This window comes from Heterodontus francisci, chromosome 48 (genome assembly GCF_036365525.1).
Source record: "Heterodontus francisci isolate sHetFra1 chromosome 48, sHetFra1.hap1, whole genome shotgun sequence".
In the NCBI taxonomy this organism is placed as follows: domain Eukaryota; kingdom Metazoa; phylum Chordata; class Chondrichthyes; order Heterodontiformes; family Heterodontidae; genus Heterodontus; species Heterodontus francisci.
In genome coordinates this window covers 6,334,623-6,352,964 of record NC_090418.1, presented here as the reverse complement: position 1 = coordinate 6,352,964, position 18,342 = coordinate 6,334,623, and the positions used below count along the sequence as shown (strand labels likewise).

General features: G+C 45.3%; 1 protein-coding gene across 1 annotated transcript in view; it reads right to left on the bottom strand.

The window, feature by feature from the left end:
• Nucleotides 1-18,342, bottom strand: part of LOC137357412 (loricrin-like) — a 132,720-nt gene that overhangs the window by 17,336 nt on the left and 97,042 nt on the right. Inside the window, exons 17-23 of the mRNA XM_068023759.1 lie at nt 16,523-16,546; nt 13,580-13,603; nt 12,589-12,606; nt 9,508-9,531; nt 6,569-6,586; nt 3,853-3,870; nt 730-753 (exon numbers count right to left, since the gene is read on the bottom strand). Of these exons, the coding sequence (XP_067879860.1) occupies nt 730-753; nt 3,853-3,870; nt 6,569-6,586; nt 9,508-9,531; nt 12,589-12,606; nt 13,580-13,603; nt 16,523-16,546 (150 nt within the window). The remainder of the gene's footprint in view (nt 1-729; nt 754-3,852; nt 3,871-6,568; nt 6,587-9,507; nt 9,532-12,588; nt 12,607-13,579; nt 13,604-16,522; nt 16,547-18,342) is intronic.

The window sequence follows — 18,342 nt, the reverse complement described above, 5'->3', positions numbered from 1 at the left end:
CCAGCCTGTCGCTGAAAATCTACATCGAGGTTCGATTATATCAGAAAGACGTCCCGACGAGGCGCCCAGCTATTTTCCCAGTCCAGCACCCCCACAGCGCCTCCGTTCCTGCCAACCAGGGGCTGGTAAAATTCAGCCCACTGACTCAGAGGCCAGAGTGCTGCCTGCTGAGCCACAGCCTGGCACCAAATGCAAGATTGATAATTGGGCACTGTTCGAAAACGTGTAGCCCCAGTTTTGCCCTTCGCATGACCCGTTTCCTGACCTTAGCTTCATCTGTTGTGGACATCAGTGCTAAATGTGGGAATATTTCCATTGCCACCCTGGACTCAGAACTGGCATTGGAGAAATTGCCTGTCTGAATTAAGCAGGTACAAGATTGGGAGGTTTCTAGCAGGCAGCTGAGCTGTAAAACCTGAATCCCATCTGTCCCTCGGGCATCAGACGGCATCAGGGGTGCCGTTTTTCTTTTATAGTCTTCCCCATTTTACTCTCTCGGCAGCAACATCGGGTGGTTTATAAAATGGGCATTCCACACAAGTTTGAGTTAAAAATCCCCCACCAGCTCCAGGCTCAGACTCTGAGATCAAAATTTGCCCCACCTTGACTGAAGGGAAACAAACCTGGACAAAAGAAAGTACAAATTCATCTTCCAGTACTTCGAGTCAATGAATGAAATGCAACAATACTCAAGAAAATTAATTCTCTGAATTAAAAATCTTTTGTTACCTTTGGCTGGAGTGGTAGAACCACCTGTGAAAGAAACAGTATCGGGTCAACATTGTCTGCAGTACAACAAGCATTTTTTTATGTAGAGGTACAGCAATGAAACAGGCCCTTTGGTCCACTGACCAACAACCACCCATTTTATACTAATCCTACATTAATCCCATATTCCTACCACATCCCCTCAATTCCCCTACCTACCCGAGGGGCAATTTACAATGCCCAATTTACCTATCAACCTGCAAGTCTTTGGCTGTGGGAGGAAACCGGAGCACCCGGCAGAAACCCACACTGTCACAGGGAGAACCTGCAAACTCTGCAAAGGCACTACCCAGAATCAAACCCGGGTCACTGGAGCTGTGAGGCTGCGGTGCTAACCACTGTGCCACTGTGCTGCCCCACTGTGCCAAGTAGGTAAAAAAAAACTCACTTTTTTGACACAGTGACTTCCATTTGTCATTTCTGTAACTCCGCAGTCCATCAGTTAAAGCTTTACCCTAACCCCAATCCGCCCTCCTCATACCAGCAGAAACGAGGCTGTTTCGAGTGCAATGGCCGTTTTGCAAATCCGATTCTCAGCTTCCTTTATGTCAGTGGAGCTTCCAAGTTGCGAAAAACAGGGGCCCACCCGGAATGGACCTGAACAGCGACTGAGGTTAAAATCAGGCCTGTGTCAGCACATTTCAGCAGTTTGCACAGGACTTTCAAAGATTATGCTCTGTTCATTCTCAGGTGTCCGCGCACTCCATTGGTTTTCAGAATTTTGCTTGACCAATTCGAAGGATATCTAGAGCATAAAATCGGGAAGAGGGTAAAACAGGCCATGCTACTTTTGCAAGCTCTGTGCAAGAGCAATCCAATTCATCCCACTCCCCTGCTCTTTCCCCATAGCCGACAAATATTCCACTTCAAGTAATTATACAGTTCCGGTTTGAAAGATCCCATTGAATCTGCTTCCACCGCCCTTTCAGGCAGTGAATTCCAGATCACAACAACTCACTATGTAATAAAGAATTCTCCTCATCTCCCATCACTGCTTCTTTTACCGATTATCTTAAATCTGTGTCCGCCGGTTACTTTTTCTCCTGCCACCGGAAATAATTTCTCCTTCTACACCCTGTCAAAAACCGTCTTAATTCCGAACATCTCAATTAAATCTCTCCTTAATATTCTTTCCTCTAAGGAGAACAATCCCAGCTTCTCTAGTTTATCTCCATCACTGAAGTCCTTGTGCTGAGGACTGTTGCTGTCGAAGGAAGTTTGGGCAGAAATCTGCCTCTGCTGCAGTGGTGACCCTGCTCCGTGCTACCTGGAACACTTTGTCCCTCCAACACATGGCAGGGAATTCCAGGGATTTTTCACTCTCCCACAATGTAAGTGCAGCTGAAAAACTCCCAGTGTAATCACTATCTCATAGTGAGAGAAGGGAAATTCAGATTTCCTGGGCAGGGGCTGAAATTCGCCACTGCAGCTTTTCAAAGTTGACGCTAAACTTCTTGTCGGTGACAAGGTTTGAGGTTGAGAATTTCATGCTGTGAAATGGTGGGAGACGGTCAGATGAATACATTCTGTCACTAATAAGAATCAGAGCAAACTTACACCTCTTACAGTTTTGGAACACGTGTGAAGCAGCCAATGAGCAGTGGGATGGTGCAGTGAAGGGATTTGGGTTGGGGTATTGAGAACAGTTTCACTCAGAGTATCTGTATTATTGATTGTGGAGATTAAAACATTCAAAATATTGCTAATAAACACTCTGAATTTAAATATTTACTAAGACTTCTATAACGTTCATATTCTGTGCGGGAGAAGCAGATTTGTTTTAATATTGTCTGCAGAGAATCAAGATTAGATTCACATTTTCAACACAATCAGTTCAGGAACCGAAACATTCAGTGTTCCATGGATTAAGGATTGGTGTGGAGCTTTCAAACATTAAAAGGCCATTACCATTCACACACACTTCATTTAAGCTTATTCATCTCTGCACCCTTTCATATAAATATCTAACGTCTTGCACCAAAGCTGGGAGTGAAATAGTCATTAATCTCTTGTATACACAAAGTGTGCATTGGTTTAAATCTTTACAATCGCAATGATTACCAATTACACTCACTGCATTTAAATCTATTATAAGTTGTCTGACTTAAAATTCAGGGTGGTCGAGGATGGAAGAGACTGCTGATCAGTGGCGGAAGGTCCTCCGGGGTGGGGGGGGAGGGGGGGGGTGGTGGGGGGGTCGATGGGATAGTAGGAATTGTCATTCCCGCCTGCCCCACTTCCGTGAGCCATGGAGCCTCCGACCTGCAGCAGGGAGGCCGCCTCCATGGAGCAAAATGCCCGCCACCCCGCTTAATTCCTCCGAAATTTGCCCTCAATTATGCAAAGCAGCTGCGCACCACCATGGAGCGGGAATCCAATCCGCACTCCAGCCTGTCGCTGAGAATCTACTTCGAGGTTCGATTATATCAGAAAGACGTCCCGACGAGGCGCCCAGCTATTTTCCCAGTCCAGCACCCCCACAGCGCCTCCGTTCCTGCCAACCAGGGGCTGGTAAAATTCAGCCCACTGACTCAGAGGCCAGAGTGCTGCCCGCTGAGCCACAGCCTGGCACCAAATGCAAGATTGATAATTGGGCACTGTTCGAAAACGTGTAGCCCCAGTTTTGCCCTTTGCATGACCCATTTCCTTCACCTGTTGTGGATATCAGTGCTAAATGTGGGAATATTTCCATTGCCACCCTGGACTCAGCACTGGCATCGGAGAAATTGCCTGTCTGAATTAAGCAGGTACAAGATTGGGCGGTTTCTAGCAGGCAGCTGAGCTGCAAAACCTGAATCCAATCTGTCCCTCGGGCATCAGACTGCATCAGGGGTGCCGTTTTTCTTTTGCAGTCTTCCCCATTTTACTCTCTCGGCAGCAATATCGGGTGGTTTATAAAATGGGCATTCCACACAAGTTTGAGTTAAAAATCCCCCACCAGCTCGAGGCTCAGACTCTGAGATCAAAATTTGCCCCAACATGACTGAAGGGAAATGAGCCTGGCCAAAAAAAAGCACAAATTCATCTTTTTTATACAACAATGTTCAACAGAATAAATTCTCTGAATTAAAATCATATTATTACCATTCCCGGAAGAACCTCCTGTGGAATAAACAGAATTGTGTCATCATTGTCTGCAATACAACAAATAGGTAAAAGAAATTGACCTTTTTTGACACAGTTGCTTCCGTTTGTCATTTCTGTAACTCCTCAGTCCATCAGTTAAAGTAACTGTGCAGAAATTCTCAGCTTTCCGGCAGTGAAAGTGATTGGGGGTTTGGATGGAATCCTCAGCCACTGTGTCGCAAACAGCGCTCACCAGGCCTGATTTTACCCGAACCCCAATTCGCCCTCCTCACACCAGGAGAAACGAGGCTGTTTCGAGTGCCATGGCCGTTTTGAAAACCCGATTCTCAGCTTCCTTGACGTCAGTGCAGCTTCCCGGCTGTGAAAAACAGGGTCCCACCCGGAATGGACCTGAGCAGCGGCTTTGGTTAAAATCAGGCCAGTGTCAGCACATTTGAAGAGTTTGTGCAGGACCTTCAAAGATTATGCTCTGTTCATTCTCAGCTGTCAGTGCACTCCAATGGTTTTCAGAATTTTGCCAGATCAATTCTGGCAGGGTATATAGAGTATAAAGTCGGGAAGGGGGTAAAACAGGCCCATGGTACTTGTGCAGGATCTGTGAAAGAGCTTCACAATTTATCCCACTCCCTGCTCTTTCCCCATAGACCTACAAATATCCTGTGTCCACTGGTTACTGATGCTCCTGCCACTGGAAATAATTTCTCCTTCTACACCCTGTCAAAAACCGTCTTAATCCCGAGCATCTCAATTAAATCCCCCCTTAACATTGTATCCTCTAAGGAGAGCAATCCCAGCGTCTCCAGTCTCTCTCCATCACTGAAATCCTTGTGCTGAGGACTCTTGCTGTCGAAGGATGTTTGGGCAGAAATCTGCCTCTGCTGCAGTGCTGACCCTGCTACGTGTTCCCTGGAATATTTGTCCCTCCAACACATGACAAGGGAATTCCAGGGAGTTTTCACTCACCCACAATGGAAGTGCAGCTGAAACTTTCCCAGTGTAATCACTATCTCACAGAGTTACTGGGGAGGGGCAGAAATTTGCCACTGCAGCTTTTCAAAGAGGACGCTGAACTTCTTGTCGGTGACAAGGTTTGAGGTTGGACATTTCGTGCTGTGAAATGGTGGGAGACGGTCAGATGAATACATTCTGTCACTAATATTAACCAGAGAAAACTTACACCTCTTACAGTTTTGGAACACGTGTGAAGCAGCCAATGAGCAGTGGGATGGTGCAGTGAAGGGATTTGGGTTGGGTTATTGAGAACAGTTTCACTCAGAGTGTCTGCATTATTGTTTGTGGAGATTAAAACATTCAAAATATTGCTAATAAACACTCTGAATTTAAATATTTACTAAGACTTCTATAACGTTCATATTCTGTGCGGGAGAAGCAGATTTGTTTTAATATTGTCTGCAGAGAATCAAGATTAGATTCACATTTTCAACACAATCAGTTCAGGAACCGAAACATTCAGTGTTCCATGGATTAAGGATTGGTGTGGAGCTTTCAAACATTAAAAGGCCATTACCATTCACACACACTTCATTGAAGCTTATTCATCTCTGCACCCTTTCATATAAATATCTAACGTCTTGCACCAAAGCTGGGAGTGAAATAGTCATTAATCTCTTGTATACACAAAGTGTGCATTGGTTTAAATCTTGACAATCGCAATGATTACCATTTATACTCACTGCATTTAAATCTATTATAAATTGTCTGACTTAAAATTCAGGGTGGTCGAGGATGGAAGGCCCTGCTGATCAGTGGCGGAAGCTCCTCCGGGGTGGGGGGATCGATGGGATAGTAGGAATTGTCATTCCCGCCTGCCCCACTTCCGTGAGCCATGGAGCCTCCGACCTGCAGCAGGGAGGCCGCCTCCATGGAGCAAAATGCCCGCCACCCCGCTTAATTCCTCCTAAATGTGCCCTCAATTATGCAAAGCAGCTGCGCAGCACCATGGAGCGGGAATCCAATCCGCACTGTAGCCTATCGCTGAAAATCTACTTCGAGGTTCGATTATATTAGAAAGACGTCCCGACGAGGCGCCCAGCTATTTTCCCAGTCCAGCACCCCCACAGCGCCTCCGTTCCTGCCAACCAGGGGCTGGTAAAATTCAGCCCACTGACTCAGAGGCCAGAGTGCTGCCCGCTGAGCCACAGCCTGGCACCAAATGCAAGATTGATAATTGGGCACTGTTCGAAAACGTGTAGCCCCAGATTTGCCCTTCGCATGACCCGTTTCCTGACCTTAGCTTCATCTGTTGTGGACATCAGTGCTAAATGTGGGAATATTTCCATTGCCACCCTGGACTCAGAACTGGCATCGGAGAAATTGCCTGTCTGAATTAAGCAGGTACAAGATTGGGCGGTTTCTAGCAGGTAGCTGAGCTGTAAAACCTGAATCCAATCTGTCCCTCGGGCATCAGACGGCATCAGGGGTGCCGTTTTTCTTATACAGTCTTCCCCATTTTACTGTCTCGGCAGCAATATCGGGTGGTTTATAAAATGGGCATTCCACACAAGTTTGAGTTAAAAATCCCCCACCAGCTCCAGGCTCAGACTCTGAGATCAAAATTTGCCCCACCTTGACTGAAGGGAAACAAACCTGGCCAAAAGAAAGTACAAATTCATCTTCCAGTACTTCGAGTCAATGAATGAAATGCAACAATACTCAAGAAAATTAATTCTCTGAATTAAAAATCTTTTGTTACCTTTGGATGAACAACCACCTGTGAAAGAAACAATATCGGGTCAACATTGTCTGCAGTACAACAAGCATTTTTTTTATGTAGAGGTACAGCAATGAAACAGGCCCTTTGGCCCACTGACCAACAACCACCCATTTTATACTAATCCTACATTAATCCCATATTCCTACCACATCCCCTCAATTCCCCTACCTACCCGAGGGGCAATTTACAATGCCCAATTTACCTATCAACCTGCAAGTCTTTGGCTGTGGGAGGAAACCGGAGCACCCGGCAGAAACCCACACTGTCACAGGGAGAACCTGCAAACTCTGCAAAGGCACTACCCAGAATCAAACCCGGGTCACTGGAGCTGTGAGGCTGCGGTGCTAACCACTGTGCCACTGTGCTGCCCCACTGTGCCAAGTAGGTAAAAAAAAACTCACTTTTTTTGACACAGTGACTTCCATTTGTCATTTCTGTAACTCCGCAGTCCATCAGTTAAAGCTTTACCCTAACCCCAATCCGCCCTCCTCATACCAGCAGAAACGAGGCTGTTTCGAGTGCAATGGCCGTTTTGCAAATCCGATTCTCAGCTTCCTTTATGTCAGTGGCGCTTCCAAGTTGCGAAAAACAGGGGCCCACCCGGAATGGACCTGAACAGCGACTGAGGTTAAAATCAGGCCTGTGTCAGCACATTTCAGCAGTTTGCACAGGACTTTCAAAGATTATGCTCTGTTCATTCTCAGGTGTCCGCGCACTCCATTGGTTTTCAGAATTTTGCTTGACCAATTCTAAGGATATCTAGAGCATAAAATCGGGAAGAGGGTAAAACAGGCCATGCTACTTTTGCAAGCTCTGTGCAAGAGCAATCCAATTCATCCCACTCCCCTGCTCTTTCCCCATAGCCGACAAATATTCCACTTCAAGTAATTATACAGTTCCGGTTTGAAAGATCCCATTGAATATGCTTCCACCGCCCTTTCAGGCAGTGAATTCCAGATCACAACAACTCACTATGTAATAAAGAATTCTCCTCATCTCCCATCACTGCTTCTTTTACCGATTATCTTAAATCTGTGTCCGCCGGTTACTTTTTCTCCTGCCACCGGAAATAATTTCTCCTTCTACACCCTGTCAAAAACCGTCTTAATTCCGAACATCTCAATTAAATCTCTCCTTAATATTCTTTCCTCTAAGGAGAACAATCCCAGCTTCTCTAGTTTATCTCCATCACTGAAGTCCTTGTGCTGAGGACTGTTGCTGTCGAAGGAAGTTTGGGCAGAAATCTGCCTCTGCTGCAGTGGTGACCCTGCTCCGTGCTACCTGGAACACTTTGTCCCTCCAACACATGGCAGGGAATTCCAGGGATTTTTCACTCTCCCACAATGTAAGTGCAGCTGAAAAACTCCCAGTGTAATCACTATCTCACAGTGAGAGAGGGGAAATTCAGATTTCCTGGGCAGGGGCTGAAATTCGCCACTGCAGCTTTTCAAAGTTGACGCTAAACTTCTTGTCGGTGACAAGGTTTGAGGTTGGACATTTCGTGCTGTGAAATGGTGGGAGACGGTCAGATGAATACATTCTGTCACTAATATTAACCAGAGAAAACTTACACCTCTGACAGTTTTGGAACACGTGTGAAGCAGCCAATGAGCAGTGGGATGGTGCAGTGAAGGGATTTGGGTTGGGTTATTGAGAACAGTTTCACTCAGAGTGTCTGCATTATTGTTTGTGGAGATTAAAACATTCAAAATATTGCTAATAAACACTCTGAATTTAAATATTTACTAAGACTTCTATAACGTTCATATTCTGTGCGGGAGAAGCAGATTTGTTTTAATATTGTCTGCAGAGAATCAAGATTAGATTCACATTTTCAACACAATCAGTTCAGGAACCGAAACATTCAGTGTTCCATGGATTAAGGATTGGTGTGGAGCTTTCAAACATTAAAAGGCCATTACCATTCACACACACTTCATTTAAGCTTATTCATCTCTGCACCCTTTCATATAAATATCTAACGTCTTGCACCAAAGCTGGGAGTGAAATAGTAATTAATCTCTTGTATACACAAAGTGTGCATTGGTTTAAATCTTGACAATCGCAATGATTACCATTTATACTCACTGCATTTAAATCTATTATGAGTTGTCTGACTTAAAATTCAGGGTGGTCGAGGATGGAAGAGACTGCTGATCAGTGGCGGAAGGTCCTCCGGGGTGGGGGCATCGATGGGATAGTAGGAATTGTCATTCCTGCCTGCGGCCCCTTCCGTGAGCCATGGAGCCTCCGACCTGCAGCAGGGAGGCCGCCTCCATGGAGCAAAATGCCCGCCACCCCGCTTAATTCCTCAAAACAGACCCTCAATTATGCAAAGAGGCCAGAGTGCTGCCCGCTGAGCCACAGCCTGGCACCAAATGCAAGATTGATAATTGGGCACTGTTCGAAAACGTGTAGCCCCAGTTTTGTCCTTCGCATGACCCGTTTCCTGACCTTGGCTTCACCTGTTGTGGACATCAGTGCTAAATGTGGGAATATTTCCATTGCCACCCTGGACTCAGAACTGGCATCGGAGAAATTGCCTGTCTGAATTAAGCAGGTACAAGATTGCGAGGTTTCTAGCAGGCAGCTGAGTTGTAAAACCTGAATCCAATCTGTCCCTCGGGCATCAGACGGCATCAGGGGTGCCGTTTTTCTTTTACAGTCTTCCCCATTTTACTGTCTCGGCAGCAATATCGGGTGGTTTATAAAATGGGCATTCCACACAAGTTTGAGTTAAAAATCCCCCACCAGCTCGACGCTCAGACTCTGAGATCAAAATTTGCCCCACCTTGACTGAAGGGAAACAAACCTGGCCAAAAGAAAGTACAAATTCATCTTCCAGTACTTCGAGTCAATGAATGAAATGCAACAATACTCAAGAAAATTAATTCTCTGAATTAAAAATCTTTTGTTACCTTTGGATGGAGGGGAATAACCACCTGTGAAAAAAACAGTATCGGGTCAACATTGTCTGCAGTACAACAAGCATTTTTTTTATGTAGAGGTACAGCAATGAAACAGGCCCTTTGGTCCACTGACCAACAACCACCCATTTTATACTAATCCTACATTAATCCCATATTCCTACCACATCCCCTCAATTCCCCTACCTACCCGAGGGGCAATTTACATTGCCCAATTTACCTATCAACCTGCAAGTCTTTGGCTGTGGGAGGAAACCGGAGCACCCGGCAGAAACCCACACTGTCACAGGGAGAACCTGCAAACTCTGCAAAGGCACGACCCAGAATCAAACCCGGGTCACTGGAGCTGTGAGGCTGCGGTGCTAACCACTGTGCCACTGTGCTGCCCCACTGTGCCAAGTAGGTTAAAAAAAACTCACTTTTTTTGACACAGTAACTTCCATTTGTCATTTCTGTAACTCCGCAGTCCATCAGTTAAAGCTTTACACTAACCCCAATCCGCCCTCCTCATACCAGCAGAAACGAGGCTGTTTCGAGGGCAATGGCCGTTTTGCAAATCCGGTTCTCAGCTTCCTTTATGTCAGTGGAGCTTCCAAGTTGCGAAAAACAGGGGCTCACCCGGAATGGACCTGAACAGCGACTGAGGTTAAAATCAGGCCTGTGTCAGCACATTTCAGCAGTTTGCACAGGACTTTCAAAGATTATGCTCTGTTCATTCTCAGGTGTCCGCGCACTCCATTGGTTTTCAGAATTTTGCTTGACCAATTCTAAGGATATCCAGAGCATAAAATCGGGAAGAGGGTAAAACAGGCCATGCTACTTTTGCAGGCTCTGTGCAAGAGCAATCCAATTCATCCCACTCCCCTGCTCTTTCCCCATAGCCGACAAATATTCCACTTCAAGTAATTATACAGTTCCGGTTTGAAAGATCCCATTGAATCTGCTTCCACCGCCCTTTCAGGCAGTGAATTCCAGATCACAACAACTCACTATGTAATAAAGAATTCTCCTCATCTCCCATCACTGCTTCTTTTACCGATTATCTTAAATCTGTGTCCGCCGGTTACTTTTTCTCCTGCCACCGGAAATAATTTCTCCTTCTACATCCTGTCAAAAACCTTCTTAATTCCGAACATCTCAATTAAATCTCTCCTTAATATTCTTTCCTCTAAGGAGAACAATCCCAGCTTCTCTAGTTTATCTCCATCACTGAAGTCCTTGTGCTGAGGACTGTTGCTGTCGAAGGAAGTTTGGGCAGAAATCTGCCTCTGCTGCAGTGGTGACCCTGCTCCGTGTTACCTGGAACACTTTGTCCCTCCAACACATGGCAGGGAATTCCAGGGATTTTTCACTCTCCCACAATGTAAGTGCAGCTGAAAAACTCCCAGTGTAATCACTATCTCACAGTGAGAGAGGGGAAATTCAGATTTCCTGGGCAGGAGCTGAAATTCGCCACTGCAGCTTTTCAAAGTTGACGCTAAACTCCTTGTCGGTGACAAGGTTTGAGGTTGAGAATTTCATGCTGTGAAATGGTGGGAGACGGTCAGATGAATACATTCTGTCACTAATATTAACCAGAGAAAACTTACACCTCTGACAGTTTTGGAACACGTGTGAAGCAGCCAATGAGCAGTGGGATGGTGCAGTGAAGGGATTTGGGTTGGGTTATTGAGAACAGTTTCACTCAGAGTGTCTGCATTATTGTTTGTGGAGATTAAAACATTCAAAATATTGCTAATAAACACTCTGAATTTAAATATTTACTAAGACTTCTATAACGTTCGTATTCTGTGCGGGAGAAGCAGATTTGTTTTAATATTGTCTGCAGAGAATCAAGATTAGATTCACATTTTCAACACAATCAGTTCAGGAACCGAAACATTCAGTGTTCCATGGATTAAGGATTGGTGTGGAGCTTTCAAATATTAAAAGGCCATTACCATTCACACACACTTCATTTAAGCTTATTCATCTCTGCACCCTTTCATATAAATATCTAACGTCTTGCACCAAAGCTGGGAGTGAAATAGTCATTAATCTCTTGTATGCACAAAGTGTGCATTGGTTTAAATCTTTACAATCGCAATGATTACCATTTACACTCACTGCATTTAAATCTATTATAAGTTGTCTGACTTAAAATTCAGGGTACTTGAGGATGGAAGACACTGCTGATCAGTGGCGGAAGCTCCTCCGGGGTGGGGGGATCGATGGGATAGTAGGAATTGTCATTCCTGCCTGCGGCCCCTTCCGTGAGCCATGGAGCCTCCGACCTGCAGCAGGGAGGCCGCCTCCATGGAGCAAAATGCCCGCCACCCCGCTTAATTCCTCCGAAATGTGCCCTCAATTATGCAAAGCAGCTGTGCACCACCATGGAGCGGGAATCCAATCCGCACTCCAGCCTGTCGCTGAGAATCTACATCGAGGTTGGGATAGTGTCAGGAATCAATCCTGACGAGGCTCCCTGCTATTTTACCAGTCCAGCAGCCCCACAGCCCCTCCGTTCCTGCCACCCAGGTGCCGGAAAAATTCAGCCCTCTGACTCAGAGGCCAGAGTGCTGCCCGCTGAACTACAGCCTGGCACCAAATGCAAGATTGACAATTGAGCCGTGTTCAAAAGCATGCTGCCTCAGTTTTGCCGTTCCCATGACCCATTTCATCCCCTTGATTTCAGTTGTTGTGAACATCAGCACTAAAGGTAAGAATATTTCCAACTTGCTGCACTGGACTCAGAATTGGCACTGGAGAAATTGCCTGCCTGAATTGAGTGGGTATAAAGATTTGTAAAACCTGAATCCAATCTGTCCCTTGGGCATCAGGTGCCGTTTTTCTTTTACAGTCTTCCCCATTTTACTCTCTCGGCAGCAATATCGAGTGGGTTAGAAAATGGGCATTCCACACAAGTTTTCAGTTAAAAATGCCCCACCAACTCTCGGCTCAGACTCTGAGTTCAAAATTTGCCCCAACATGACTGAAGGGAAATGAGCCTGGCCAAAAAAAAGCACAAATTCATCTTTTTTATACAACAATATTCAACAGAATAAATTCTCTGAATTAAAATCATATTATTACCATTCCCGGAAGAATCTCCTGTGGAAGAAACAGAATTGTGTCATCATTGTCTGCAATACATCAAGTAGGTAAAAGAAATTGACCTTTTTTGACACAGTTGCTTCCGTTTGTCATTTCTGTAACTCCTCAGTCCATCAGTTAAAGTAACTGCAGAAATTCTCAGCTTTCTGGCAGTGAAAGTGATTGGGGGGTTTGGGTGGAATCCTCAGCCACTGTGTTGCAAACAGCGCTCACAAGGCCCGATTTTACCCTAACCCCAATTCGCCCTGCTCACACCAGTAGAAACGAGGCTGTTTCGAGTGCCATGGCCGTTTTGAAAACCCGATTCTCAGCTTCCTTGACGTCAGTGCAGCTTCCCCGCTGTGAAAAACAGGGTCCCACCCGGAATTGACCTGAGCAGCGGCTGAGGTTAAAATCAGGCCAGTGTCAGCACATTTGAGGAGTTTGTGCAGGACTTTCAAATGCAAGGTTGATAATTGAGCACTGTTTAAAAACGTGTAGCCCCAGTTTTGCCCTTTGCATGACCCATTTCCTTCACCTGTTGTGGACATCAGTGCTAAATGTGGGAATATTTCCATTGCCACCCTGGACTCAGAACTGGCATCGGAGAAATTGCCTGTCTGAATTAAGCAGGTACAAGATTGGGCGGTTTCTGGCAGGCAGCTGAGCTGCAAAACCTGAATCCAATCTGTCCCTCGGGCATCAGACGGCATCAGGGGTGCCGTTTTTCTTTTACAGTCTTCCCCATTTTACTCTCTCGGCAGCAATATCGGGTGGTTTATAAAATGGGCATTCCACACAAGTTTGAGTTAAAAATGCCCCACCAGCTCGACGCTCAGACTCTGAGATCAAAATTTGCCCCACCTTGACTGAAGGGAAAGAAACCTGGCCAAAAGAAAGTACAAATTCATCTTCCAGTACTTCGAGTCAATGAATGAAATGCAACAATACTCAAGAAAATTAATTCTCTGAATTAAAAATCTTTTGTTACCTTTGGATGGAGGGGAATAACCACCTGTGAAAAAAACAGTATCGGGTCAACATTGTCTGCAGTACAACAAGCATTTTTTTTATGTTGAGGTACAGCAATGAAACAGGCCCTTTGGTCCACTGACCAACAACCACCCATTTTATACTAATCCTACATTAATCCCATATTCCTACCACATCCCCTCAATTCCCCTACCTACCCGAGGGGCAATTTACATTGCCCAATTTACCTATCAACCTGCAAGTCTTTGGCTGTGGGAGGAAACCGGAGCACCCGGCAGAAACCCACACTGTCACAGGGAGAACCTGCAAACTCTGCAAAGGCACTACCCAGAATCAAACCCGGGTCACTGGAGCTGTGAGGCTGCGGTGCTAACCACTGTGCCACTGTGCTGCCCCACTGTGCCAAGTAGGTAAAAAAAAAACACTTTTTTTGACACAGTGACTTCCATTTGTCATTTCTGTAACTCCGCAGTCCATCAGTTAAAGCTTTACCCTAACCCCAATCCGCCCTCCTCATACCAGCAGAAACGAGGCTGTTTCGAGGGCAATGGCCGTTTTGCAAATCCGATTCTCAGCTTCCTTTATGTCAGTGGAGCTTCCAAGTTGCGAAAAACAGGGGCCCACCCGGAATGGACCTGAACAGCGACTGAGGTTAAAATCAGGCCTGTGTCAGCACATTTCAGCAGTTTGCACAGGACTTTCAAAGATTATGCTCTGTTCATTCTCAGGTGTCCGCGCACTCCATTGGTTTTCAGAATTTTGCTTGACCAATTCGAAGGATATCTAGAGCATAAAATCGGGAAGAGGGTAAAACAGGCCATGCTACTTTTGCAAGCTCTGTGCAAGAGCAATCCAATTCATCCCACTCCCCTGCTCTTTCCCCATAGCCGACAAATATTCCACTTCAAGTAATTATACAGTTCCGGTTTGAAAGATCCCATTGAATCTGCTTCCACCGCCCTTTCAGGCAGTGAATTCCAGATCACAACAACTCACTATGTCATAAAGAATTCTCCTCATCTCCCATCACTGCTTCTTTTACCGATTATCTTAAATCTGTGTCCGCCGGTTACTGTTTCTCCTGCCACCGGAAATAATTTCTCCTTTACTCCCTGTCAAATACCGTCTTAATTCCGAACATCTCAATTAAATCTCTCCTTAATATTCTTTCCTCTAAGGAGAACAATCCCAGCTTCTCTAGTTTATCTCCATCACTGAAGTCCTTGTGCTGAGGACTGTTGCTGTCGAAGGAAGTTTGGGAAGAAATCTGCCTCTGCTGCAGTGGTGACCCTGCTCCGTGCTACCTGGAACACTTTGTCCCTCCAACACATGGCAGGGAATTCCAGGGATTTTTCACTCTCCCACAATGTAAGTGCAGCTGAAAAACTCCCAGTGTAATCACTATCTCACAGTGAGAGAGGGGAAATTCAGATTTCCTGGGCAGGGGCTGAAATTCGCCACTGCAGCTTTTCAAAGTTGACGCTAAACTTCTTGTCGGTGACAAGGTTTGAGGTTGGACATTTCGTGCTGTGAAATGGTGGGAGACGGTCAGATGAATACATTCTGTCACTAATATTAACCAGAGAAAACTTACACCTCTGACAGTTTTGGAACACGTGTGAAGCAGCCAATGAGCAGTGGAATGGTGCAGTGAAGGGATTTGGGTTGGGTTATTGAGAACAGTTTCACTCAGAGTGTCTGCATTATTGTTTGTGGAGATTAAAACATTCAAAATATTGCTAATAAACACTCTGAATTTAAATATTTACTAAGACTTCTATAACGTTCATATTCTGTGCGGGAGAAGCAGATTTGTTTTAATATTGTCTGCAGAGAATCAAGATTAGATTCACATTTTCAACACAATCAGTTCAGGAACCGAAACATTCAGTGTTCCATGGATTAAGGATTGGTGTGGAGCTTTCAAACATTAAAAGGCCATTACCATTCACACACACTTCATTTAAGCTTATTCATCTCTGCACCCTTTCATATAAATATCTAACGTCTTGCACTAAAGCTGGGAGTGAAATAGTAATTAATCTCTTGTATACACAAAGTGTGCATTGGTTTAAATCTTGACAATCGCAATGATTACCATTTATACTCACTGCATTTAAATCTATTATAAGTTGTCTGACTTAAAATTCAGGGTGGTCGAGGATGGAAGAGACTGCTGATCAGTGGCGGAAGGTCCTCCGGGGTGGGGGCATCGATGGGATAGTAGGAATTGTCATTCCTGCCTGCGGCCCCTTCCGTGAGCCATGGAGCCTCCGACCTGCAGCAGGGAGGCCGCCTCCATGGAGCAAAATGCCCGCCACCAAGCTTAATTCCTCAAAACAGACCCTCAATTATGCAAAGAGGCCAGAGTGCTGCCCGCTGAGCCACAGCCTGGCACCAAATGCAAGATTGATAATTGGGCACTGTTCGAAAACGTGTAGCCCCAGTTTTGTCCTTCGCATGACCCGTTTCCTGACCTTGGCTTCACCTGTTGTGGACATCAGTGCTAAATGTGGGAATATTTCCATTGCCACCCTGGACTCAGAACTGGCATCGGAGAAATTGCCTGTCTGAATTAAGCAGGTACAAGATTGCGAGGTTTCTAGCAGGCAGCTGAGTTGTAAAACCTGAATCCAATCTGTCCCTCGGGCATCAGACGGCATCAGGGGTGCCGTTTTTCTTTTACAGTCTTCCCCATTTTACTGTCTCGGCAGCAATATCGGGTGGTTTATAAAATGGGCATTCCACACAAGTTTGAGTTAAAAATCCCCCACCAGCTCGACGCTCAGACTCTGAGATCAAAATTTGCCCCACTTTGACTGAAGGGAAACAAACCTGGCCAAAAGAAAGTACAAATTCATCTTCCAGTACTTCGAGTCAATGAATGAAATGCAACAATACTCAAGAAAATTAATTCTCTGAATTAAAAATCTTTTGTTACCTTTGGATGGAGGGGAATAACCACCTGTGAAAAAAATAGTATCGGGTCAACATTGTCTGCAGTACAACAAGCATTTTTTTTATGTAGAGGTACAGCAATGAAACAGGCCCTTTGGTCCACTGACCAACAACCACCCATTTTATACTAATCCTACATTAATCCCATATTCCTACCACATCCCCTCAATTCCCCTACCTACCCGAGGGGCAATTTACATTGCCCAATTTACCTATCAACCTGCAAGTCTTTGGCTGTGGGAGGAAACCGGAGCACCCGGCAGAAACCCACACTGTCACAGGGAGAACCTGCAAACTCTGCAAAGGCACGACCCAGAATCAAACCCGGGTCACTGGAGCTGTGAGGCTGCGGTGCTAACCACTGTGCCACTGTGCTGCCCCACTGTGCCAAGTAGGTTAAAAAAAACTCACTTTTTTTGACACAGTAACTTCCATTTGTCATTTCTGTAACTTCGCAGTCCATCAGTTAAAGCTTTACACTAACCCCAATCCGCCCTCCTCATACCAGCAGAAACGAGGCTGTTTCGAGGGCAATGGCCGTTTTGCAAATCCGGTTCTCAGCTTCCTTTATGTCAGTGGAGCTTCCAAGTTGCGAAAAACAGGGGCTCACCCGGAATGGACCTGAACAGCGACTGAGGTTAAAATCAGGCCTGTGTCAGCACATTTCAGCAGTTTGCACAGGACTTTCAAAGATTATGCTCTGTTCATTCTCAGGTGTCCGCGCACTCCATTGGTTTTCAGAATTTTGCTTGACCAATTCTAAGGATATCCAGAGCATAAAATCGGGAAGAGGGTAAAACAGGCCATGCTACTTTTGCAGGCTCTGTGCAAGAGCAATCCAATTCATCCCACTCCCCTGCTCTTTCCCCATAGCCGACAAATATTCCACTTCAAGTAATTATACAGTTCCGGTTTGAAAGATCCCATTGAATCTGCTTCCACCGCCCTTTCAGGCAGTGAATTCCAGATCACAACAACTCACTATGTCATAAAGAATTCTCCTCATCTCCCATCACTGCTTCTTTTACCGATTATCTTAAATCTGTGTCCGCCGGTTACTTTTTCTCCTGCCACCGGAAATAATTTCTCCTTCTACATCCTGTCAAAAACCTTCTTAATTCCGAACATCTCAATTAAATCTCTCCTTAATATTCTTTCCTCTAAGGAGAACAATCCCAGCTTCTCTAGTTTATCTCCATCACTGAAGTCCTTGTGCTGAGGACTGTTGCTGTCAAAGGAAGTTTGGGCAGAAATCTGCCTCTGCTGCAGTGGTGACCCTGCTCCGTGTTACCTGGAACACTTTGTCCCTCCAACACATGGCAGGGAATTCCAGGGATTTTTCACTCTCCCACAATGTAAGTGCAGCTGAAAAACTCCCAGTGTAATCACTATCTCACAGTGAGAGAGGGGAAATTCAGATTTCCTGGGCAGGAGCTGAAATTCGCCACTGCAGCTTTTCAAAGTTGACGCTAAACTTCTTGTCGGTGACAAGGTTTGAGGTTGAGAATTTCATGCTGTGAAATGGTGGGAGACGGTCAGATGAATACATTCTGTCACTAATATTAACCAGAGAAAACTTACACCTCTGACAGTTTTGGAACACGTGTGAAGCAGCCAATGAGCAGTGGGATGGTGCAGTGAAGGGATTTGGGTTGGGTTATTGAGAACAGTTTCACTCAGAGTGTCTGCATTATTGTTTGTGGAGATTAAAACATTCAAAATATTGCTAATAAACACTCTGAATTTAAATATACTAAGACTTCTATAACGTTCGTATTCTGTGCGGGAGAAGCAGATTTGTTT